The 26,331-nt window shown below is 37.0% G+C and overlaps 1 protein-coding gene across 2 annotated transcripts in view; it reads right to left on the bottom strand.

Annotated features, from left to right (window-relative positions):
* The window catches only part of POLR3B (RNA polymerase III subunit B), a 71,583-nt gene that overhangs the window by 15,817 nt on the left and 29,435 nt on the right, over nucleotides 1-26,331 (bottom strand). For both annotated transcript variants that reach the window (XM_063154372.1, XM_063154373.1), the window contains 8 exons: nucleotides 24,448-24,601; nucleotides 23,120-23,194; nucleotides 22,251-22,349; nucleotides 18,598-18,725; nucleotides 11,651-11,860; nucleotides 9,668-9,826; nucleotides 8,118-8,235; nucleotides 7,519-7,661 (listed from right to left, as the gene is read on the bottom strand). In XM_063154372.1, the coding sequence (XP_063010442.1) occupies nucleotides 7,519-7,661; nucleotides 8,118-8,235; nucleotides 9,668-9,826; nucleotides 11,651-11,860; nucleotides 18,598-18,725; nucleotides 22,251-22,349; nucleotides 23,120-23,194; nucleotides 24,448-24,601 (1,086 nt within the window). The remainder of the gene's footprint in view (nucleotides 1-7,518; nucleotides 7,662-8,117; nucleotides 8,236-9,667; nucleotides 9,827-11,650; nucleotides 11,861-18,597; nucleotides 18,726-22,250; nucleotides 22,350-23,119; nucleotides 23,195-24,447; nucleotides 24,602-26,331) is intronic.

Genomic DNA, 26,331 nt, shown 5'->3' with positions numbered 1-26,331 from the left:
TAAGTAACTGCAATTAATTCAAAATGTAAACTTGATTTTATTCTGCAATTGCTTGCTTTCAGAAGCTCTTTAGGAGAATAATGCTCGCAGGTCTGCACTTTAAGCTCCTCAATTTACTACTCTCTCTTTTTTTTTTTTTTTTGCAGCAGAGCAGTAGCAGACAAGCAAACAGCTGCAAAAAAGTGACCAAGTGAATTAATCCATGTAAGTGGAACTACCACGTGCAACTGGCCAATAAAACAGTAAGGAGAGGAATTTAAAACAGCCTCAAGTTCCAAATTCTGTTCAAGTATGAACTGCATTTCTCAACTGAGCTGCTCAACTACACCCCATACAATATTCATAAATAAGGCACACTCAAACTAGGAGGCTGTTTTGCTCTGTGGCTCTTACTAGGGGTGAGTATTTCTTAACTGTCACTGATTTAGACATCACATGAAAATTGATCCTCAGCATTCACAGAGGACACATGGAATAATTTGGTTTAATTCACTTTCCTTTCTCTCACAATTTTTATATGCTGCATCTGGAATTGAGTAATACAACTTGAGACTAAATTCTATATTGCAGTGGGACTGAATAGCTCTCACCTATACATTCTGGTGTCTCATCTGGGACCAGAATCAAGTACTAACAGCCAGAAAAAGCTGCAGACAAAACAAAAACCGAAATCTGTTATTTAATGTGGATTAACAAGATGGTTACGTGCTTGAACAAGAAAGCACCTAGCAACTTGCTACATCTAATTTCTTTTCATTTGAAAAACAAATTAAATTCTAGAAAAGAAACTTCTGTGTATCTATTTTAGAATGTCGCCTTAGAAAGAAAATCAGTGAAAATGCTAAGAAATTCTTTTACAATATCAAAAAGGAAAAAAAAAAACCCTGGATTAATAAGCATGGCACCTTAATGCAAGGGTAACAGTTTAAATTACAGTAACCGTAAATCAGACATCCACAGTGGTTTAACAGTGGTTTATATGCAAGTATAAAACAGCCATGGGCAGTGTTTTTCAATGCTATTGTATGGCAGCCAATAAATGACAGTCCCCTGACTATGCACAATGGCCCCCAGCCCCACACACGCTATCAGCATCGATGCTGACAGCATCTCAAACCCATGTACCTCCACAAGGCACTGACAGCATAAAGAGCCCCTCATCCCTGTACTTTTGTCTGAGTTTCTTTTCCTAATCAGGAGAAACTCAGGTTTCCAGAGCTGGCACGTTTGGTGTGGCTGCTTTTCCAGTTTGCTGACAAACACGAGCCCAGCCAGACTAAGAGCGCGGTTCGGCGCAGAGGGGGAAGGGGGGCGGCTGGGAGGGGGCAGGGACAGAACGCAACACTATGGGAAAGTTTTTCACCAGGCTACGATAAGGTGCCTTCTATACACACACATGCCAAATGAAAAAAAATCATCAAATAAGTCAAAACAACCTAATATAGAAAACTAATTACTACCAGCAGGAGGGACATTAGAGAGCAAAGAAGATGACGTGAATAGAAGCAGCAGCAATACCAGTTTCTATCAGCAAGATAAAAAGAAGTGTGTTACTAAATGTGCTTGTTTACTCGCTCTAATGATACGGTGGTAAAAGCGCTAAAACTGACTTGAAAGGCGTCTATTTTAGCTTTGCCAGATTTGCCAGAATTTGGAAATACTCTTGAGAAATAAGACAACATCACATAATTAAGCAAAGTTGCAGCAGTAACACAGCGCTGTATGTTACGGACAAGTGACAGATTTGAAAAAATTAGTAAAGCTGAACAACGAATTCACAGCTGCTTCAAAACTCTCTAATTACATACTGCATTGGCTAACTAAGCATAAAAGAAGTCTAGAAGAAAAAAGTGCTGTATCACATAACCTTTGTTCAATACTGAATCATTCACTGATCTATCATATCACTTGCTACATCCCATTTGACATAAGAGGTAAAGAACAGAATTAAAATTAACAGATAAATAATGCATAAGTAAACTTGATTAGTTTTCTTATTAAAAACATCACTAAATGAGAGGAGGTGCTAGAAGACAATACAGTTTGTACACTGCTTTCCCATGAGCTGCTGAATGGTCTGATGTGATAAATTTGCATAGTCTGAAGCACACAAAGAGCTGATTAATTGAAACCCTTACAATGTTTCTGGAAGCAGCTATTGTAAAACAATAACCATAGGAACTTTACAAAATACACATGGCTGAATGAGTCAAGAGCTTAATAAAATGTGTGTTCAGGATACACTATTTGGAAACAGAATTAGAGATTTTTATTCTGTGCCATAAAATGCTAAATCACGCTACTTTCAGAAGGTCAGTTGAGGATTTACTGAAAAGGTCAGAAGGTTACCTGTTTGCTGCTTGAGATAAAAAATGCTCTAATTTTCTTCTTAAGATTGCAAGCTAAACAGTGGTTTTGTTAAAAATACACAGAAAAAAAACAGTCTGGGAAGTTTTAATGGCCTTCTGACATTTTCTCAAATACAACCCCTGAAGATAAAAACACGGTAAGAAATCCCTTCCCTGATGCCTAATAACTACTAATCATCCGACATTCCTGCAGTCGATTAAGAGCAAATTCTTTTTAATGCCACTTGAACTATTTAATTACTATAAACCCACTGACATTCTATTAGAGATAAAGTACTCATTCTGACTTATAACATGGGGGGAAATTACACAAGTAGCCATTTAAAACTAACATTTTATTTTAAATGTTCTGCTTATCTGTACTGTACAAGTACCTATTAAAAGGAAAAAGATAGGTTGATCTCCACTATGAAGTTAAGAAAGCAGATGTTCAAACTATTAAAAATTTCAAAAAGTAAGCAAGCTAGATGAGAGGGATTGTCATGAAGTTTATGTAGTTTATAATGCAGTGAATGGATTTTGTTGTGACACTAAAGAACATAGTTCATTTAGGAAAACAAAGACCATCTTTCATGAATTTAAACTTGCTTCCTTGTCTTTAGAGTTGTTTAAGTGCAGATACTTCAGAAAGGTTTAATCCTTTATCTTAGATCTTCAGCTATTAAAAAGCTTCTGTTTGCAAGTTCAAACAATCTCTTGCTTAAATACAGTTTTTCCACTCCTCAGGAATACTGTTCAGTATTGCTGCTTAGTTCTGTGATCTACAGGACCTTTGTTAGAGGTGTTAATCCTTTTTCACATGAGAGACTGAGAAATGTTCTTTCAGAGAAGTGTTATATTGCTTTTTTTCACATCAAAGGAGCCCAACTTTTTCCTCATTGTGACTTGTAGCAAAGCAAGAGGAAATCTGGAAATATAATAATTTACTTTGTATGGAACTCAGATGAAGCTTCTTTAGCTTAACAATCCTTTTGCCTTCTGTGCTTTGAAAAGTGACTTTTCTTGAAGAATACAAGATTAAAACAACAAAATAATTAACCAAAAGAAGTTTTTTTTATCCTTCTGGAAAATATATGATGCAACATAGTGAGAACGAAGTCCTGCAGTTCAGGATAAACATAGAACTACCAGAGAGGATTTATTTGTGAGACACTAGAAGCTTAATAACTTTACAGACTATAGAGACAGCTCCAGTCCCAAAGATTTTACTGCAACATCCAGTTTGAAGATGAATATGAAAAAAAAGCAAAATATTTGCCTTTCAGAACACAACTTGGCGGCCTCATTTGTTTGGGTTTTTTTTCCTTCTCCCTATATACTCCTTTCTGAGAAGCCTTGAAGGACAGGCAACCTTTTACAGGCAGCTTGGAAGGAGTGTACTTAAAACACAGACTCACGTGAAAAGAGCGTGTGGTGGACCGGCCAGAAGCGGTGACCTTTGCCAATACCATGTTGACATGTGAGAGGACACAAACAAGGCAGCAAATACAGAGGCAGTGACATAGATCTGTGTTATTATAGAGGCCTACAAAATCTACCTGCATATTTAATGGAAGGCTTTTCTGTAACAAAAGGCTAAAGCTGGTTTGTGAGATTTAATCTGTTGCATCCCAGACCCTTTCTAATTCCTTTACTCTGCTTCCTTCTGCTCCAGTGACAAAGCAGAGCTTTGAAATACAAATCAATTTGGAATACAGGAAAAACACCATCAAAAAGTTTGAGACATGGCTTGTGCAATCTCTTATTTTGCACATATTTAATTATTTAAAACCCACTACTACTATGATTCCATGAAATCAGATGTCATCTCCATCCATGTCTTCTACAAAATAAATATATTCCACAAAAAAAGACTGACAATACAGACAGATATATGCTTTTTCTTCTTACTGAACCAAGGTACTTGCTCGTTTAAGATCATTATCTGTTTGAATGGCTCTATGGCAGGCTTAAAGCTAGCAGTCACAAATTACACCTGAAGTTGTAATTGCGTATATTCAGACCAAGATGAGAGAATTAAAAATTCTGTCTCAATAGAAAAAGTTGAACTGTTAGTATTATGATTTCTGTTTCATGATTGTCTATATTTTTCTGATAAGACTGATCCTTCCCCAGTTTGATATCAGAGGATGATACTAGAAGTTATGTTAAGAAGCTATCAAAGGAGGTTTTCCCTTTCCTTTTCATGCCTTTTCTCCAGTTCTGCTATTGTCAGTATTGGTTTCTTCGTTGTACTGTTAAACTGCAAAACAGTGAACTGTACTGTTCTTGTCAGTTATTTTTCTTAGTATCTATCAAATGTATCCTCTCCATATTCCTCCTTTCTCCTGTTTACTGTAACATCTTTTTCTATAATGCACTACAAGGCAGTGAACTGAGAGGTTTACTGCCAGGAAGGCTATGAGTCTTACTAAAATGTAGTAATTTGGAATATGATCACCCCCTTGATCACAAGGGATTATTAGTAGAGATTGATGTATGGGACAGCTACAGACATGCCTACAAACTCTGTAACACAACTGTTGCAATGTTCCCACACTCATATCTCCAAAACCAAGCTGAAAGTGACATTCTAAATAATTGATGGGTTTGGATTTTTATTAGTATTATTATTATTATAGTCCCAAGCACAGATAGAGGGTGATCAGCCATTGTTAACCTGATGCAGTGCCAGGCGTAATTATGGGTGCCCTAAAAGTTTACTACAGCATTTAAGGATAATGCTTTTCATTACCATGGGATTTGCACAGGTAGTTGCTTGCTCTATATTGTGAGATGTCCTACGTACATTTTGTCATATGGAAGGTCTTCAGCACCCTGAAGCCATACTGCAGCCTGCCTGACAGAATTCTGTTTCCTTCTGTCATTCTTCCTTTTGCACCCATGGTTCTACATTTGTGGAGCACTCTTTTTATTATTTTTTGGAGAGATATGAAAAGAAGTTCATTTACATTCTATTCAACTATTCCAATTGGTGCACATTAATAGCCCAAACTAGGAGAAAAAACTAACCTACTTAATTTTTTGAAGTAAATCCCCATAAATATTTATCATGATTAATCAAGCAGCTTCTTTAATATAATTTGGAGGCTTTTAAAAAAATTCTAATAAGAAAATTTGTCCTGCACAGTACTGATTGCATTATTATAAAATAACTTGCTGCTAAAATACTGCATACCACTTAGGAGAAGGGTTTAATTAGACAAAGCTGAAACTGTATCCAGAAATAGTCATTGCTCCAACAGTGCTCCTAAGTTTTTAAGCACTGTACAACTACATTGTGTATAAAATTGAAAAAGCATTAGAAAGAGAACCTACACAAAATCTTTCTGAAGGAGGATCTTCCCTCAGAAAAGGAAGAATGGTGCAGTTGAACATTCCAATTGCTCAACTCCTCCTTGTTGCCTCTGAAGCTCTTCCTCCCCTCACTTATCTTAACTCTCCTATAAGGCTGCAGTGCAAGAACTAGACTCAGTTTTATAAGGAAAGTCAAGTATGTAATGCTGCTTCTTTACTTTTTTGAAACCTTCAACAGTATTGATTTCCAAATCACCTGGGAACTCAGTGGGGATAGCTTTCTATTTTTAGATCAAAAACCATCTTGAAAATACAATCAGGAAAAACATTTCAACGCTTAGCAGAAGAGTGTCTCTTCCTTAGTAACAACAGAAACAATGGAAGTATTTCCTGAGAATACAGAGTAATTATAATAATAATAAATAAATAATAAATAAAATTAAAAAACAGTTTTGTGGGTGTGTGGAAAGACAGTGGAATTACAGGGGATCTTTCAGAGAGCTGGATGTACTGAGAAAGGCTGGCTGACTATTCTTATCGATAACACAAACTTGAGGCAGTATCTGGTAATAGCTGTCACTGTGATCAACTACTGCCTTGTGCACCCATTTTACCTCTTCTGATTGACAGGTCTGCTGTAGGTAGATATCCTGATCCCCTAACCTGGACTCCACAGAAATGTGGATTACAGTGGTTAGCTCTGCATCTCACGACAGGGATGCAGTATTTCACTTCAGTTATAACTGGCCAGGAGTTATTAGGACAGGACTGTAAGGGGTGTATGGGCTGCAATGGAAAGGATTTGGTAACATCAACATCTTTACCTTTCCATCACATCTGACAAGAGATGTTCTCAAGCCAAAATAAGACCTAAAAATGTAACAAGATTACAAAACTCAGGTAATTGCACTGCACATACACTAACACAGAAGGTCATGCTTCAAATACTACAAATCTTGATTTTCCAAGTGTACAGAATGATGAGAACATATCAAAACCTGTCCCATACTGACACCAATGGGAACAAAGCATGCTTTTAAGTTGGTTGCAGTCAGGCTGTTTTCAGTTACTTCTTTCTTAACACCCTTTGCATACCTTCCAGCTCTTTGAGATTCGGAGGGTGATCTGATATTCATATTTTTTTATATTCAGGTCAAGGGAGTTCACTGCTGCTTTTCAGCAGATATAAAAGTAGGTCCCTGATTTTCATTTTCCAAGTAACATTAAAACTTGAGAACTACATGACACCAAGCAGCTTCCAAGTGGGCACTCATTTTCAAGTTTTGGTCTGAAGATCCAGAGCTGCCCCAGATCATGTCCCGGGTGTATTTTTAAAAACATTTCCTTTCTTTCTGCTCTTGGCTGGTACACCCCTAGTTGTGTTCCTGATTTGCTTCCCTTTTACACCATGGCTCTGAGTTATCTACCTGCAGTCTTGTCTTCAGAGCAGAATGCCTGCACAGACCTGCAAATTTCCCATTTCATCTCTCTTCTTTTCTGTCTGTTAAGAACCTTCCCAGTTTATGACAACCCACTGACAAATCTATCACCTAAATATAAATTGTGACTAAAACAAAAAACCCAACCAAACCTCAAAAGCCCTGTACTTGTTTGAATTGGGGGAAACTACTGTATTTTTCAGATTCATTGATCAACAAAGAGTAGTTTTTGCTAACATGTTTTTGTTTCAGAAACATAACTGCTAAATTAGTTGGACTTAACAAAAAAAAAGGCATATGGCCTTCTACCACTGTATTCATAAAAGATCTGAACCAATCAATGGAAACATACATTATGTATGTATAGTAGGCATATACAACAATAATTTATTTTTATTAAATGGGTCCTTTACCTTTCTGCCCATGACGACTGCTGAATTTATCTCCAATTTCTGGACGTCTGGTTTGCCTCAGCAACATTTTGATCAAGAAAGCATCCTCTGCATTTGATGAAATCATTACTTTTTCAATGTAAGAATCAGTGGCGCCTTTGTACCTAGTAAAAGAAGCCAAAACATTGGTTTTACTTCTATGAACAAAACACAAGTTACAGACAACTATCTGTGTCATGGCAAGCTCCTGACCAAACTGTAATCTTTATGGAACTTACATATGAGGAGAAAGGATTTTATACTTATATACATATATATTTACATACAAATTCCAGAATACAGCATGTTTCTGGAAAAGAAGTGTTTTAAGATTTGCAATAGAAACTAATAGAGAATTAAGCTGAACTTGTAAAGGACAAGGTATGGGGTTTTATTCACATGGGCTCTTCTTGACAGCAAAAGTTTCCTCACATATTACCAATCTGTTGATCTTCAATTAAAGAAACAACAGCCAAATATAGTTATATTTGAAGAAGAGAGTTTTCTAGAACCGAGTATATTTTTTCAGACAACTTTCCTTCACGTAATTTTCCCAGCTCTGAAATTATATTGCAACATACGTTACTGGCACATCTTTGTACTGTGGCTGCTGAGGCACACTGCTTCCTTCCAGAGGGGTCTGGGTCACAGTGGGCATAGATTTGTTCACAAGAACTTGCTTATTTTCTACTTTTTCACCTACAGAGAACAAGGAAAAAAAAGCACTATGAAAATGTATCTGACTGTGTCAGAAATACATTTTAAGCTTTAAAAAAAAAGGTGGAAGACAAACTGGAAGGAACATGCCCAACAAGTATGCTCTGCTGTTTTACTAAATATTGAATGGTAAGGGAATCACTAAACCAGTTTTCTTTGGTAAACCAAAGCAGAACTGCTTGCATGCTGGGTGCACTATGAGAACAGTTATTCAACATACCCTGGGTCAAAAGTCTGCACAAAAGCATCTGAAGTCATATGCTCTAAGTATGGAGAAAATTAACAGGGAATACTTTGCCATGACTGAACTGACAAATTTTAGAAATTCACACCTGAATTTGGGGCAGCCCATCATTTCTCAATGAGCTGTGCAAAACTACTGTCAGTCTCCTTGTATTCTCGTATTTCTATTGATACTGATGTCATATATAGCTTCTCCCTGGTCCATTCCCTTATCCTCCTCTTTCCATTGAAAACCAGATCAGGAGGATGTCCAATGATACAACTGCACACCAAGTATCTACCTCCCACCTCCTCCACTAAATTACACTGATCTTCATCCCGTGTCTCTTCTGTCCACATGAACTATCTCAAATAGGTTTTTACCTACATGCTGAGAACAGTCTCAGTCTGGAGTCCAGCCCAGTCCTATCTATCCTAATACTTCAGAAGATTCTTGCCTTTTTTTCCTTAATTAACTTTGAAAGCTCCATTGTAATGTGTTAAGGAGCAAAATTGACCCAATTGTGTACTATAATGGAATTAAGTTTAATGCCCTTTAAAACACCTTTCTTACTAGATCTTGGTAGGTCTATTAAGTCATTTTCTAACTAAAGGATGACAGTATGGGAGGATTCTTCCTCAAATCTATTATCATTGGAAAGTTATACACCTCTCTTTACATTCCTATTTATTCTTCTTATCTCTCTTCAAACATATTTCTAAAGTGTTAAAACCATAAGGTTTTACTTCCTCAAATAACTGCACTAACTGACATCTTGTTAGCAGATTTTGACACATGCAATCAAAATAATAAGGGGCCTATCTCTATCCTTAAGAAAACAACAGCATATGACAGAGAAACAGAGAAAAACCTCGGTATTAAAAGCTTGCCAGCTTGGGAACATAAGAATACAAATTCTAATCTTCAGTAGATTCACATTATTAAAATCTTACTCTTCTACTTAAATATAAAGCTACTTTTTTCATGTACAAAAGTCCCCCCAATGATTGGTAACATGCTGCTTTCAGGAAATAATTTTTTTTAAATTTCCCATCACAATACTGTTGTCCTCAAGACAAAAATACTCCCAAGAGGCTAAGTATAACACAAGGTGCACAAGAAATACTGACAGAATATTAATTTCCACTTTGACTATGAACATGCCCTGAGTGAACATGCAATTTGACGTACCTGGAGAGCAGATACCATCAGCATCTAAAATCTCATGGCGCCAGATGGGTTTACGGGTAGCTGCATCCAGCATCGGCCCCATCACTTTATCAAACGTCTGATTTGTGTATCGCTTCAGCGTGCACTTGGCATTCTTGTACACAAGGCACCTTCCAAAGCCTACAATGGAATGCAAACTCATCTGCCTAGGGATTCAAAGATCCTTTATAACACATGACCAGGATAAAATCTGAGCTATGGAATATAAAATATTCTTTATTAGTTAGATTATTCATTGGCTTGAATATGCATAACGTTGTACACATATACCTAATGGTGCACAACTTGAACATCGGATCATGTACACTTTTTTTTAGATGCTGGACTACAGTCCAATTCTGAACTGTGCTAATCTGCTTCTGTATCTCTGCACACATCATTTCTCTTGGAATCACTAAATCTCTTGAATAATTTTGGTGGTCTTCAAGAAGATGTAACATAGGACTGTAATAACGTGAGAGGAGCACTTCTTCCTTTCGTGATTTCTAAGAAACCTGAACTTCTACTCATGTTTGTGGCTGGCATAAGTTGGTCTCCCAGGAAAGTACTGAGTGATTAGTATAATCAGCCCATTATTCTTTTTTTCCTCACCTCAAATTACATGTACTGTTATAAAATTAGTGGGTTTTAGATGAGAAAAGTAGCACCTGTGGAATTTCTCTCTAAGTACAGCAACTAACCATGACACTAAAGACTCTAATCACATTTAGAATTACAGAGAGCCAAGAACAAGGCTTGCTAATAATCCTGGGTTGTTTTAGCTCATTTGAAAGATGGTTGTGGCCACATACAGTACATCTATATCTTCAGATTATGTCAAGTAATTCCTGACATGCACCACAGCTCTCCCTGTAAATGTTACCAGTCTACCAGAAAAGAAAACATTCACTTTTAAATCATGCCTGTTGCTGTTTTAGAAAAGGAGGCATAAATTAAATGCAGCAGACATTAATGCCAAAGATACATGCCTAGGAATACTATTAGTGCTGCCTAGCAACTAGGAGGAAGGGTGTTTGGGGGCGGGGGGGGGAATAAAGTGATGGAAGAATCTGACTTTGGCCACCCAAAACTAAAACCAGCTTGAACACTGCATTATGCCTACTCTTCAAGGAATTTATGGAGAAAAGTGAGAGAAGAGAGGCTAAGTTTTCAGGCAACTCCCTTCCAGCACTCAGCAGCATTGACAAGAAGTGCTGAAGAAATGTGGAGAGAGTGAGACAAGCTAGATCTACACAAACATGGATCTCTGTTAGTTCACCTTCCCTTTGGTACTTATGTACTTTTACTTAAAATACATTGCACCACATAGCTGGTATATTTTTTAAGGAAGCAGGTAATTAATTTAGCTCTGGATAAACACTAAATTATTTTGCTTTAGACAACACTATTATTTTCTCTCAGAAAGTAGGCAATACTGCTACTGCTCCCTCAAAACACCAAGCTCACAAAGACACAAACTGCCTCGGGTTCTATTCCTTTCCGAAATACATTCATAAATCTAATTGAATCTACTGCTTTTGTTACTGGTGGAAATAATGAGATCTCTTTGTTAGTAACAAACAAATGGTCAGGTAAACATCTAAAAAGCAAGCCCAACAGAACAGATTAACTCATGTCTTATGTTTTCTCTAAGTTAAGTGTTTACACCTTTTTTATTTGAGATCAGAAGTTAGCCATTTTTTCTTATAATATCCAAACTCAGAATTTTATATGCATGCTGGCATCTTCACCACACTACTGTATGCATGGAGTTACGATCACTAATCACACAGAAAACCAACAAAAGCATTCAAAGCAGTTTGGGAATTCAGTTTCTTAACTGAAGATCTAATGCTCATAACTGCAATAAAATTTATTACAGGATAACACTACGAGAAAACAAGTTTATTAGAATATATATTGGAACACACACTGAAGAAGTGGGAAAGAGTTGATGGATCTTACCTCTGTCCAAAGAGGCTTTATTTAAGACAAGAGCATCTTCAATATCATAGCCACTGTAGCTCATCACAGCAACTGTGGCATTCTGTCCAGCAGGGAGCTTCTCAAAATCTATCAGTTCTATTGTTTTTGTTTTTACCATTGGCTTTTGTGGATAGGCGAGGAGATACATCAGAGTATCTATCCTGTTTCTTTGATTGTATCCAATAGTACCTGCGTGTAAAAGGAAAAAAAAAAAGCAGTGAACATTAGTGAGTTTTCCAGGAATGTTTTGGATAAAAAGTTACCAAAATGCCAATTAACTAAAATCACACAGAAATTCTTCAAGAAAAGAAGGGGAAAAATAATTACTCAAACCAAAAGAATTTCATATCATTAATATATAAGTAGTTTCTTAATTTAAGCTCCCAGAAAGATTTATTTTCTCTTGAGCAGAAAAAACCTAAGCATCAATAGAAAAACAACAAAAGAAATAAAAGCCACTTGAATAAATACAGATAAGATAATTTTTTCTAATTATGACACTGAATGATGCAAGTACGAAGTGTTTGCTTTTATTTTTCTTATAGCCACTGGGTTTGGGTTTTTTTGTGGAGTTCAACTGGTGTTTCAGAGACCTGATCCAAAATTTCATGAAAACCAACAGAAAGACTATCAGTGAGTTCAAGAGAAACTGTGGATCAAGCTCTTCATCTTCAACAACATATTTCCTTCCTTTTTTGGGCAATAATTAGTTCAACAGCAGCCTGTGTTAGAATGGGACAAAGTATAAACAAAGCATACCACTAGCAGCAGCCAAAAGTGATTTACTTTCTAGAATTAGAAGCACCACTGATAGATAGACTACAGTAGAAGTCCACTTCTGTATTTTTCTTTCTACATGAAATTAATTTTAAATTTACAGTTCAGAATTCAACCCTTTGTAAAGACCTCCCAGCTTGAGACTGAAATTTTTGGCCCTGTCCCATCAGAATGCCAAAGTGTCTTCTGAAATCTGAGGAAAAAATAATTAAGACCCAGCAGGGAAACATAAACCGTTGTGTAGCAGAACAAAAGTTAAGGCAATCATATATTATTGGAGTTTGCTGTACCAGGACTATGCTATGTCTCTAAGCAATTAAGAAATTACAGTCTGAAAAGTTAAAATTTTAAAGTTTTAAGTGCTAAACATTCTGCCCTACTTTGTCCTTAGGATGTAAGTCTTTCAAAAGCTTTCCATTTTGTCCTGCAGTTTCAGAGCCTGGCTGCATTCTTGGAAAGGTCAAAGCAGTCCGTGTACAAGGAAGATTTCTCATGGCCAAGAAGCACATGTGAACATAAACCTGCTCACTGGGGAGGTCAGCATCACATTTTACATGCATCTACTTGCAACTCCCATTTACATGAAGTGTCTAGAAAACCAAACTCTAAAACGAGGCATTTCCAAAGACCTATCCTGTGCTTGGCACTAGACTTACCTTCCTAAACCCCAACAGGTCTACTCTTCCCAAGGACAAGAAGAGAGAGACAGCTCAACAGCTACCATCTGAAAATTAACTGTTACAGCTGGCCTGGACTTCCTCAGGTTCTAGAAAGCAGATTCAATGACACAGGCACAGAATTTTCAAATTACAAGAAAAATCTGGCAGAGTTGACAGGCTTGTCTCTTGCTTTAAAGCAGTTGTTTTTCTGTCTTTTCTTGTATAACGCAACAAATCATCTTCGAACAGTATTTTTTGTCTCCAGTAAGACATAAGCTGGTAAAGCCTGGATTCCTCAAGACTGAAGACCTTTGCAGTCCCACCCTGCAAGGCCCCAGTATTACTGAAATACCCTGAGATTTCACTTGGACTTTGTTCCCATTGTACTTTTGACTCAACTCCCCTGATTTTCCCAGTATACAGATCAGAAAATATACTTCCAAATAAGAGGTTTAGACCATTATTCCCCTCTGCATCTAGAATTTGTATGCTTTCAAGGTAGGTTGCAGGGAAGCTCAGCTTAAATGTTTCACAGATAGGGACATTTTCCCGATGCTGAGAGAAATCTTTCCAAGAGAAAGTCATGCCAAACTTATCTTTCAAACTGCTTGCATTTTTTTTCTCCTCTGATATGCTTACACGCTACTGGTTCACTGGTTAAAGGTGCTAAGATAAAACTGGTGGTTCAGACTTCATCCTATCTTTTACACTTAAGGGTGTCCTTTACATCCCAGTAACAATCTGTGGAAGTCCCTATATATCAAAGATTTCAGATGACACTTTAACATATTTCAGGTAGCACAAATTATTTCTCTTCAGGTGTTTCATGTATTTCGAAACTGGCATTTTTATCAGCGGTTCAGATAACAGAACTGCTACTGTCTGGGAGCCAGAAGCAACTGATATTACTGAGATTCTGAGCCTCAATAATAAACTATATTCAGGCTACTCTTCAGGAGATGAATGCTGTATCAAATCGAAAACATATACATACATGTCAATGACACATATCCTAGCAGGAAAGAAACTGGTTAGAGTAATTACTCCAGAGTACAAATGAAATAAATTAGCCAAAAACCACGGCATGTATCAGCAATATTATTCCTAATTCCTGGGATTTAATGGTTATACAAATAATCCTTTCTCTAAACTGGGCTAACAAACCACAGCCTGAAACCACAATCTGCTTATTTAAAATAAAGCAGCATCTCTCTTCAGAGGACTGGGGTGCTGGGATGAGCCCTCTGTGTGGGTGCTGAAATGAAGGAAGTCACTAGCTTTATTTCTGCTCTCCCTCTGAAAGAACAGAGCCCTTGTTTGCTCCAGCCAAACAACCAAGCAAAAGTGAAGTATAATTAAGGTTCACCATAACAAACCTTGCTCACAATGACTCACATTTATAATTATCTCACCAGCAAGAACCAATTTTTTTCATTGGTAATTAGCCCTGGTTAAAGCAAAATACACAAAGTTGACCTAGAGACGACAAAGATTATTTTCTTGCTTTTCTCAGTACTTGATATATTGTGAATGCACGTGTGCATTCTTCCCTTCTTTTTTCAATTTCCTGACAGTTTTTTTTTTCTTTTTAAGTGTCATTTGAGTATCCTTTAGTGTGAAATAATAACTACAAAAACACTTTCTACTGATATTTAGCATAAATGAGGCATTGCTATTCTGATGCTGAAAGTTTTGAGAACTCACCAGAACAAACAGCCAGCTAAAATAAGCATTAATCCAATTCTCTGGTGTATCACTTCCAACAACATTAAACTGTACAATCAAAATTAACAAGGATACAGAAGTCAATCCACTTGAGCCAAAAGGGTTATTACTGCCCATGTCAAGAAAAGAACTGCTGTAATTCTGTATTTCCCCTGTTTTCACCACGGATTTTCTATGTTTCTGTCCTTTTATATGAGCACAAAGCAAGAGACGAAGTTTTTAAATGCTGCAATAAACCTTGTGGAGGGGACTCCGACTCTGCTCAGACAGATTGTCACAGTACATGCATTAGGTGATCTGGATGTTAAGTGTTAGAAATACTCTTTTCACAGTAGAAAGATTAAGGAGTGGGTTAAAAAGATTATGGGTAAAATATGTGTTGGGGGGGGCTCATTTCTGCATCAGCACTTCTGTGCCTACTACGAAGGAGAGGAGAGGTGTCAAAATGAGGTCGTGTCATAGAGCACAAACAATCCTCAAAGAGCAGTGTCAGAACAGAACTGCGGCCACAGTGCTCCTAGATCCAGCTGTGATGACCAGTAACAGCTGGTTTTGCTTTGAGGTTTGTTTAGATTCTGTGCTCCTATGCTAGCTGTACAAAATTTGGGAGGACTCTGGCTCTCAGTCCACCAAAGAACTTTCATAACTGTCAAAACTCCCCAGCACTGAGTTCCTTGAAGCATATTTATCTTCTCAACTCAATTTTAACACATTCAGCTGGCTACAGTACAAGGCAGAACAGTATATAAAGGGCTTTGCTACTTCACAGAAGCAAAGCAGAAAGTCCATGATACAGTAGCAGGCTTTTTTTGCAATATTAAAGTTTTTTCTTCATTATAAGCTTCTACAACAAAGCTCTCACCCACCTATGTCTGTCCCTCAAATACTTCCTTTTCTTTCAGAGGTCACAGTAATAATCAACACCCAAATCCTCCTCTCCTTAGTCAAGACTTGTTATGTCATATGGGTTGAAGCTGCAGGGCGCAGTTGTGCTGTGAGTGTACAGCTTGCTTTGTGTACCCACACCATCACTTAGGATTACTGGCAGGAAAACTGTATTTTTTCATTCTTCAAATTAGGCTTTTAGACAGTCACAGATGTACAATGTGTAAAACTGATTAGGTTTTCATGTCTTAATGGAATTAAAAAGTCCAGTTTAGAACTATTTCTTAACTGTAGAAGCCTTTGATCCTCTGAAGTATTATTTTACCCACAGATTAAATGCAAACAGTACAGACTCTTGTATTTTCATCTTAAGTACTTCTGAGATTTGAAGCTACAACCATTAACCTTGCACCGAAATGTCAACATTCAACTGAAGTCTTTGCAGCTGCTGTTGTATTTACTACCTAACTTTCTCTCAGTCTTACAGTTTAACCTGCAACATATGGTAAATAATCTATACCAAAAGTGAGGGGTTTTATTTTTACTGAAATCCAGTTTGGTCACTAAGTGCAGTCCTCTACCAAGACAACTCATCTACCCATGAAAGGGAGATTTCAGGACATGTAATGCTCTCCAGAATAAACATTACTATTTCAGGACCTAATACTTGTCAGGGACACTGTATTACAGACCTCATTCCAATATCTGATGTCCACTCTCCACTTACTTGTGCTTTCACACCTTTCCTTAGCTTGATGTTGCTTAAAAAAGAGACTTCAAAAAGAAAAGACTGTCCAAAGCTGCTGGCACAGCCCTGTGATGTGATCAGAGGGGGTGGATCAGTGTTGACAAGTACAAGGCTCTCCTTTCCCAGTCTGAACCCTGGGCTCCCTTCACTGCTCCAGGTTTTGACAGTCAAGGAGTGACACGGAGGACTCGGACATGAGACTTTCCCCATAGCAGTGTTGGATGAGGAGCTGCTCTGCAATTTCATTATGGAGAAAGAAAGCAATAAAGGTGGATGGTAACTTAAAGGTTGGAATTTGGAGCTACACTACATCACATCTCTTCACAAAAATAAACAGAAAAAAGTATGTGCAATGTTTCAGGAATACCCTCTAGGTCTCATCTGATCAGTAAGGGTAGAGAAAAATCATCTCTGTCCCTACATCTTGCCACTTATGGTGGCTTTTTAAAGCAGTTATTACAAAAAGCTTCTGCTGTTTGCAGGTACTTCAGACAGAGCAAAATAAAGCTCAAGTAATCTGCCAACTTGTAAAATTTACTTTTATCTAGCTGCTTATTCTTTGAGTCAGGTGTTTTGTCATAATAAACTGAAACAAAGGCTTTTTTTATTGCTCAAGATATTCAATGGCTTTTGTGTTCCTAGCGTCAGCAGGAACGTCAGAGGATTGTATCCAAGGAGCTAAATGTGCAAGACCTAGGGTCAAAGCAGCTGAATACACCAACCTCAGAAAACACAGACAATGAATTGCAAATGACACTCAAAACAAAACGGGGAAAAAAACCTTCACACAGAAAACTACAAAAGAACTCCACAGATACTGAATTGGCTTTCTGTACACACTGATCCTGCTTAACTGTGTGTGGTAACTTACCAAACCTTCTGAGACTAATAGTCATAAAATAGAGACTCAGGGGTGGGGAAAAGATAATGGGATGGGGGAGAACTGTAAGGAAAAAAGATTGCATTGCTCCTCTTTCCACCCACCCACCTTTTTTTTTTTAAATTTAAATAGAGAACATGCATCTTGCTATTTTCAGTTTTCATGTGCTCGACATGATGTTTCAGCATAAGGCAGTTACTTTGCTATTAATTCTGCTGGAGAAGTCTCACAAAAGACGTAGTGTTTAAGCTTTGAACACACAGCACAAAATACATGGTTTAGTAAACCTAACTGAAGTGGCAGTTCCTTCATGAAACAGTGCTGTGCTACTGTAGCTCCCAGCTTGCAATCAAGCCATCAATACAAGCCACGAAACCAGCCTGTAGAGCACCAGTCTGAATGCAGCTGCCTGAATTGATGCATGACTGCTCAGGCTCCTCTGCCTTGATCACAGGCCATAGACTTGGACACTGTAATGCTGATTTCACTGAGTATTAAAGAAAGGATGAGAACTTAACTGCTGTTAATTACCTCCACCAGCAAATTTACAAAACGTTTGGGTTTTAATGACCAGATATGACACTGTCAAATTAAATAATAAGTAATCAGAAAATTAATTTTGTTTCAGTGCTCACCCTCTTCATCCAAAACAGCAAAAGCAAAAATATCTAAACTATGGCTGTGGAAAAGTGTTCAAATTATTAAGAACTCTTTCACACTTGAGTCTTCTTATTCTCTGATGTCAATGTTAACTACTGATATATTTATTTTTAGGACATTTACTCAACCAGTCAAAGAAATGCTCCTCAATCTGTGCTCTGTCTCTCTTTGTGAGAACAATTTTTAACTCTTTTTTGTCTGGAAACCCACAGCACATTGCAGCATAAAGAGAAGAAAACCCCACTCTGCCAATCCTGCAGATATGCTGAAAACTTGAAGGTCATGATAATTTCCAATAAAACACAATAGAAAACACAGAAGTATCCCAGTTCATTAAAATTTTCTTTTAAGTGTTAAGAATTGCAAATATAGTCTTCATTAAGTAAAACAAACTGATACTTTTCTCACATTAATCTTTCCAAGTTTCAGAGGTAAACTCTTTTTTTTCCTCAAAGCTAAAGAGGTGCTCTTTTACTTTTCCCAGCAAAGCCTTTATGTGAATCAGGAAAAAAAGAATTTTTGTTTGTCACTTTTGCTACATAACTTCAAAAATACATAACACTTCAAAGACGAATAAAAAGTGAAGTCTTACCCATTGCTTGTTTCCCCATGGCGCACTGGTAAGTGTTTCTTGGGGACTGGTTGTGGTGAGGATATGGAATCAGCCCAGCACAGACACCCAGAAGCGTGAAAGGCTCAATCTCCAAATGAGTTGTATCTCTTAAAAGAAAGAGTACCAATTATGGCAGGCTTGTGAACAAACAACTTCAGTGGAATTCATTTAATTTAGTATTATCTCATAACACTTCATATTCAATTCTGTTCAGGAGAATGTAAGCCAAATGTAAACCTCAAAACACAGATTCACTACAGGATTTTTATTTTTATTACAAAAACCCAACAACTTTCTTTTGGTTATAAGTGTTTCCACATGAAAAGGAAGGAGAAATAAATCAGGGTTTATGAAATTCCATAACGGAGGAAAAGCCTCCAGATAATGACAACCTGAGGGAGCTCAGTAAAACAATAAACCATCAGTTTATACAGTAAGACCCAAAATGCCTTAAGGAATGTCTTCTCATGTAATGAGAGTGAGCCCTTCGCATCAAATTACTAATCTCAGAGATCCAGAAATCCACTGGGGAGATGGAAGAAGGAAGAGCACAACAGATTCAGGTATTAAAAAAACTGTTTTAGTTTTCCAAGGTCAGCTATATCAGTTAAGGAGAAAACATCTGTCTCCAAACCAGATTCACTGCCATAGGTACATGATATAATACAACACTATTTGAAAAGATCTGCAAATATTTTGGAAATGATTATGTTGTAAAAAGGCAGTACTGATGAGAAGTAAAAAGATAGAGAAAAGGAGTAAAGACAGAGAGACAATTTCTTTTATCTGGCATGAGCTTCAGAAGAGAAAGTCTATGCTCAGCAAAGACAAATCATAGCATGCATTGGGATGCAAGTGGAGAGACTAGTAACTAAGAATGAAGTGTACAATAAAGCTTGGCTGGAGCAGACATGAATTTAAATCAAGATATGTAATTAGGATGTGAGGAATTACAAAATACAGATGATTATAACTAAACCTAGTCAAAGCCTATCTTTCATGTCCTGGATCTATTATAGACCTTGGGTTTATGCACACATTGCTTCTCCCAGACATCTAAACCCAATGCATTCTCAAAATCTCATCTTTAATGTTTGACTTCTCTTGGAAGTCTTTTGGAAGACTTTAATTATTAAAATAAGTTAATTTGATTACTTGACTTCAGGATCTTGCCAAGGAAGTGACAGAGAAGTCTATTATAGCAACACTCAAAAGACAGCCAAGCATTGTAAGCTAAAAAAGGCTAAGGAATTACACACAAGCACATAGAGACTGAAGACAAGTGCAACTTTATAGATAAACAATATATGTACTACTGGAAGAATAATGAAATCTGAAAGCTGAAAAAAATAGACCTGGAAATCCTGAGGATTAAGCCAATGAAACTACCTATCAGTCCTAGAAATCTTTATAAATCACAAATACAACTGAATAACCTAAAAATCACCTGCTGGCCAGAGAACAGCCACTGTTTTTTCTCCACTTGATAAAAAGTAGCTATGTTATCTAAAGCCTATCATAAGAAAATACTAATGGGAGAATTCCAACTGCAATCAAGTAATTGCAAAATGGTTTCAAGAGTCAGAAGCAAACTGGAAGCAGAGACTGCTTCCCCATTCTGCAGAACTTCACAGAACTTTTTCAAATGCTTTTCAAACAATAAAACCAGAAGCTTGACACTTATTGATAGTGAAGTTTGCAAATTTCTCCACAGGATACAAGTGCATGGAAATAGATACACATTTGCATATAGGGTATTCAACAGATGTCTTCTTCCAGTGAGGTCAATCTATTTCAACCAAAGATGATCCTACTACCTGATGAAGTATTCCAGAGAGCTAAGGGAGACATTCAGACTTTACAGGGCAGTCCAATTTCTGCAGGTCAAAAATGCCACTGCCAGAATCAGGCCCAAGAAAGGAAAGGCAACCTCATGAATTCAAAAAGCAGAGTTACAAGTGTGTAAGGAAGAAATAGAATGCATTAGAGTCAAATACTCCAACGAAAACCCCTCTAATTGGATTGGAAAGATAAAGAGAGGATACTGTAGCTAAAAGAAGCCTATGTTACAAAAGCAGGAATGCTACTGGGATACTTCAGATAGTGGGTTGTATCAATGGCATTACCAGAACAAACCCTACCAACATGGTCACACCATTTAAAATGCAGGATGGTCATCTGGGGAAAGGGGGTACTCAATTCAGCTATTCAGGATGTAGGGAGTATCATCACCTAACACAAGGAGCAAAGTGCTCATACGATGCAAGCTCAGATACTTATGGCACAGTTAGCCACTGTTAGCATTGAAGTCAAACTCAAAACAATTGATGGACAATACAAGAATCTTCTGAGCTTCCTGGGAGTTGCTGAGGAGTCCTTTCCTCACACTGGTCCACTGGAAGTCCACTTTCTCCTCCACTTTTAGACTAAACAACAATTTCATGTGATACATTCCCATTAACCTTTCTGAGTCAGTTGTCCTGTAACTTAAATTTTCAGCTCTGGTGCTTTGTGGAAGTTATTTAATTTCAGCACAAATGACAGCAACTGTGTGCAGTCTTCTTTGCTCATGTATATAGAACTCAGTCAAGAGCATGCAAGAGTAATCTCTTAAAGTGATAAAGTCTTCAAAAGCCTGGGTAGGAGCAAGGCAAGTAAATTAGCAGAGTTAATGCATTACATTTAGCAAAGGTTAAAGATAATTGAAAAGCTCACCCAGCTCCACTGAAATCAATGATGTATTTCTATTAGCTTGCAGGAGTACTTGACCAGGACAGATTATTTAGAAAAAGAATTTTCTGCATAAATCTACTCATCAAATATTCACAGAGATAATGTCTAGCATTTCATATTCAGGCTTCAGTTTACAGGATATTGTCAGAGAGACATTAAAAACCTGTTAAAACCATTAAAAAGATAGGAGGACTTAAAAATTTAAAAGAATCCTTCCTTTAATGTGGGCTCTTTAATCACAGCCAGAAGACAACAGTAAAAAAAATTGCAGGAGGTGCTTCAAATATGTGGAAAACATAACAGATCTGGAAATCTCTCTGAATTAAAATCACATATCAAAACTGGTTTTAAGATGTGTGGTAAAGAATACACAGAATGATGCTGACATTTTTATTGGGGCCTATTGTACATCCAAAAGTCAAAGGGAAGGTCTCATTCCAGCATTTCACTTAATGTAAGGTGGGTGTCTAGGGTCCCTTTACGGCCAGAAAAGAAATTTCCAAACAATCATGATATGCTAAGATAATCAAATAACATGTGGAACCATTTGCCTTCTGGATACCTATTGGATAAGATTATTTATGATGAGCAGCCCAATGAGCAGAACAAAGAGCCACATCCAGAGAAAGAAAGGATATACCTTCAAGTATTTAATATTTTTGAGAGTTAGTAGCAGAAACAACTCTCTCAAAATCTGAACCACTTTTTGTAACTTCCCATGGATAATTTAGGATGCATGCAGACAGATTTCTCTCTTTAGCTTTCACCTGGAGTAGTTTCAACCATTATCAAGGGAGCAGTGTGTACATGTGAAAACAGCAACATTATTTATATATCTGCATTTCAGAGAGTTACCCTATAAAAGTTTTTCCCGTACCAGTTATTGAATGGATACATACTTATTGATTGTATTTTCATACAGGGCAATGTTACAGTCATTTTCTTCATTCACATCCAAATATTCGACGAGGCCTTCATGCAAGAAGTCTTCAAAATTCCTACAGATAAATTAAAAATTACACTTGAAGCACTGATCTTATATTTCTATAAATTTAAAATATTTAGTACATATATTAAAGGAATGTAATATGTAAAGCTAAACGAGACAAATACTTCTACATGTAGAGTTCTGTGCGTATTACACATTGAAGAAAAATGTGGTTTTTTTAATTAATCCTGTTGCCCATTCACTGCATCACAGTCTGACAGATGAATGTTACTTACTTGAACAACTACATAGAATCGTCCTGTATGTACTCATCATCACTGTATATCCAGGCAAATATAAGGATAATCACGTACATTTTTGTGATTTGTGGAATTTAATTAGACCTAAATTTAAATGCCTTTGTATTAGTGTTTTTAAAAAAAAAAAATACATTAAGTAAGAATTTGCAAGGACTTTCAAAAACTCTGAATGTGCCCAGTTTAGGGTGGTTATGTTGGATACTCCTGTGAGGTGTGTGATTTTTCAATCAGGAGGATGATGGAAAGGTCTGACTGCCTCAAACCTTACATTTGCAGAAAGATGAGGCTAAGATGTATTTATTCTGTATACTCACCAAATCTCACAGCAGTAACAAAGTAAGAACACCAGCCCTAATTTGACTTTAAACAGAAAACCTCCAACACAAAGATTATGAATTTATACAGGAGAGCAGACTTCTCTAATTAGCTAACCCTAAGACTGTGAAATACTGACTGACTGAAGTATCTCCACACAGTATTTACTTGGTGAAGATCAATATGGCCTACTTGAATTGTGTACCTGTAGCCCTGAGCCAGTTCTTCCATATGCTTGTTTGTAACTGCAGGTTTTTGCTTCTTGACAATTATGTAAGGCCTGAAATTAAAAAAAAAATAAAAAGAAAGAAGATGGTCATAGCAAATACTTAGGCAGGTAACTTAATTTATTCTAACAGTAAGAATCCTGCCTATGCACAACCTCGTCTATAAACTGTTCTTAAAATTTATCGGCCTTTAACTGATAAAACCACATAAATAAAATCCATAACTATTCAGACATTAGTTTGATATAACTTAAAATGTGTAATAGAGAAATCAAGACTTAAATTTTGAGGTGAAAGCCATTTTTTTCCCCTTTAAATCATTCAACTAAAATTTTGTAAGTTTTACCGACAGATTTTGATGATGGCTTTAAAAGATTTGAGATTTCCCAAACTACAAAGCTAAGAACAGCATTTAGTACTGTGGGTTTTACGGAACACTAAGTTCACAGTTTGTGCTCCATTTTGCAATTGCCTACACGCTGTAAAGTACAGGCATTTACTGTGGGTAATCTCTGATGAATCCATAAATTTCAGTAGCACATGGATCTCTGAAGGCTTCCCTACCACACAAAAACACTGACACAAAGGATGGCATGCAAGAAGGCAATGTTGAGGGCTGTTGCTATGTGGACAAGTGCTTTTATAAAGAGCAGCAAATAGCTACAAGATACTTGTGGAGTCACCTCTGAAGTCTAAATAACTGTTAGAAGACTAATAAGCACTTTTAAATGGTTAATAGGGATATCTGAACAATTACAGGGTGAGGGGTGCCACAAAGCAAACTTGGTAAAGCCCTGCAAATCCACATGCACATCCCTTGCTTTTATTTTAAAAATGGTCAGCTTTACTGCCATTTCCCAAATTACACATATTAGCCCTGACTGGAAAACTGATTTCTCTGCCACTGAATATGGGCCCTACTCAGGACCTCTTGACCAGGTATGATTAATTGACGGTTTGTGCATTTACTATTTTGGAGCCTCTGACAAGCCTCAAACTGCATTCAACATGCTCTGAGATGCAATTAGTGAACCAAGTAGAATGCCACCAGTAGTTGTGACTGCTGATTTGCTGAAGTGAGCACAGAATATGCACACAGCCAGTCAATGCTAAAATATCTATATATTCATTAACCCATTCTGTCTCTTCCAACCTCTGCCTATTTTGAATGAGGGCTTATTTAAGGAGAAAAGAGATGCTCAAGTCTTACTGAATTTGCTTAAAACTGTTCCTGTGAAAGTCTTAGCCCAGTCCATAGAAATTTATAGCCAGTTCAGTAGTGAGGTGATTCTGATGAGAAGTTTACCTGCACAATCTCCCTCCATCAGAGGAAATGTAGACACATCTGTCAGACAGATTTGTAGAGATGGAAACAAATTCATTGATATAACCTGCTCGACGCAAGATCCGAAAGGTGTTGACTAATTTCTGGTGATCACGGATGACACCTAGGATGTTACCTGGTCAGAGAGAGAATAAATACCTGATGCATCCTTTGCACATCCAAAAATATTTACAAATTCTGATCATGTGCAGCATGCACAGAATTACTTCTGCTTCTTGTCAATAATGAGTTGTTGTAAAATACACCTTCCCTAACATGAATAGGAACCAGCTCTTTTTACCTCTCAATTCAAAATTGTCAGAATTTCACAAGTCATCTACCTGTATGCTTCCAAACAGCCCGAGAAACCAAATGGTGTGGTTCTTCCAGCTTTCTTCTAGTATGTTTTTGCTCAGGTGCCCATTAAGCAGTTGGTACACAACATAAGAATTCTCAAGCCTGCAACTTTACCTATACTGAAATGGATTCACGGTTTCCAAGAACAGACTAAGGAACAGCCCTGCTGCCTTGTCAGAAATTTTGAAGTCCTGATATTTTGATGTATTTGATCACTCACAACAGCACTAGAATTTCTCTTTTAGGTACTTAGCTCAACTCAGCTATCTTAGCAGGGCTCATACTTAAATATTCTGATGCATGAGGAGCAAACAAAAGGGTAAAATTCATTTAAAGAGTCACCTGACCAAAGCAATCTTATCATATAAAATAAACATCTATGCTTACATTTTAAAAACTTTAAAGGAGAAGACAAAGGATGATAGTTTAGGGAGTTTATAACACAACAGAAGGGTCTTTACAGCTTTAAAGCTGTACAGCTTTTTGTACTTAACACAGTATCTACCTTCTTAAGTCATAAGTTTAAATCAGGATCAAGTCAGCTATCCACAAGTTTGAATTTTTTATGGAACCCCAAATCAGTGGATTGAACAGTAACTTGGCTTGTCCCACTCAGTACTAGTTTATCTACATCTGGGAACAGACTATCTTGTTCTGTACTCCAAACTGTGCTTGTCAAGGAAGAGTCTAATATTTTGACTCTGCACTCCCCTTTGGACCACAAGACAGAAGAGAGTGCATGTGGTTTCACTGAACCTTATCTTTAACACACTGCTAGAGAAAAGCAGAGCAAAAGAACATAGTTTGGTCAAGTATTGCTTTTATGTTACCAGAAAAAGGCAGGGTTGAAGAACAACCACTGTTTAATTCAAGGGTAAACGGAGAACTTACTCATGGTGACAAATATTACACACTTGTCCCTCGAAGTAGATGCTACTGACAAAAGGCTAATTTGAAATCACAGCTACAGTTTTTAAATGTCAGTATTTTGAAATCTGATACCATAGTACCTGTTGGTTTAGAAATGCTAGAAGATCAGTTGTAAAAGAAATATGAATGTGCAGATGCAAAGCACATGTACCAAAACATCCCTTTAACAAGACAGGCCTGTTTTCCATGGTCTAGTTTTTCTCATCACACACAAAGCAAGATGCTCCTTCAAAAGTATTTTTAAAGAGAACAGCATTGCTAAACTTCAAAAATAATATTCAGATGTTTCCTTTCTGTTTTTAAAGGCTCTTTAAAATGCACGAATATATATAAAACATATAAAGATTACAGAAAACGAAATGCTTTCTGTAAAGGAAGATCTGAATTTGTGAACTAATTACAATATTACATATTACAAATCCAAGTTATTTTCTTCTAAAAGTACTTTATGAATGGAACCTCCTTTGGCCAATATCTAAAAAACAAATAAACAAACCCCTAGATTAAATGTACATATTTTTGTGCCTATTTATTCAAGTGGGCTTAAAAACAGGGCTGAAATTTGAGAAAGCTTCTATT

This window comes from Melospiza melodia, chromosome 4, assembly GCF_035770615.1.
Source record: "Melospiza melodia melodia isolate bMelMel2 chromosome 4, bMelMel2.pri, whole genome shotgun sequence".
Lineage (NCBI taxonomy): Eukaryota > Metazoa > Chordata > Aves > Passeriformes > Passerellidae > Melospiza > Melospiza melodia.
The sequence above is the reverse complement of the archived record's forward strand: the minus strand, read 5'-3'. Positions and strand labels throughout refer to the sequence as shown.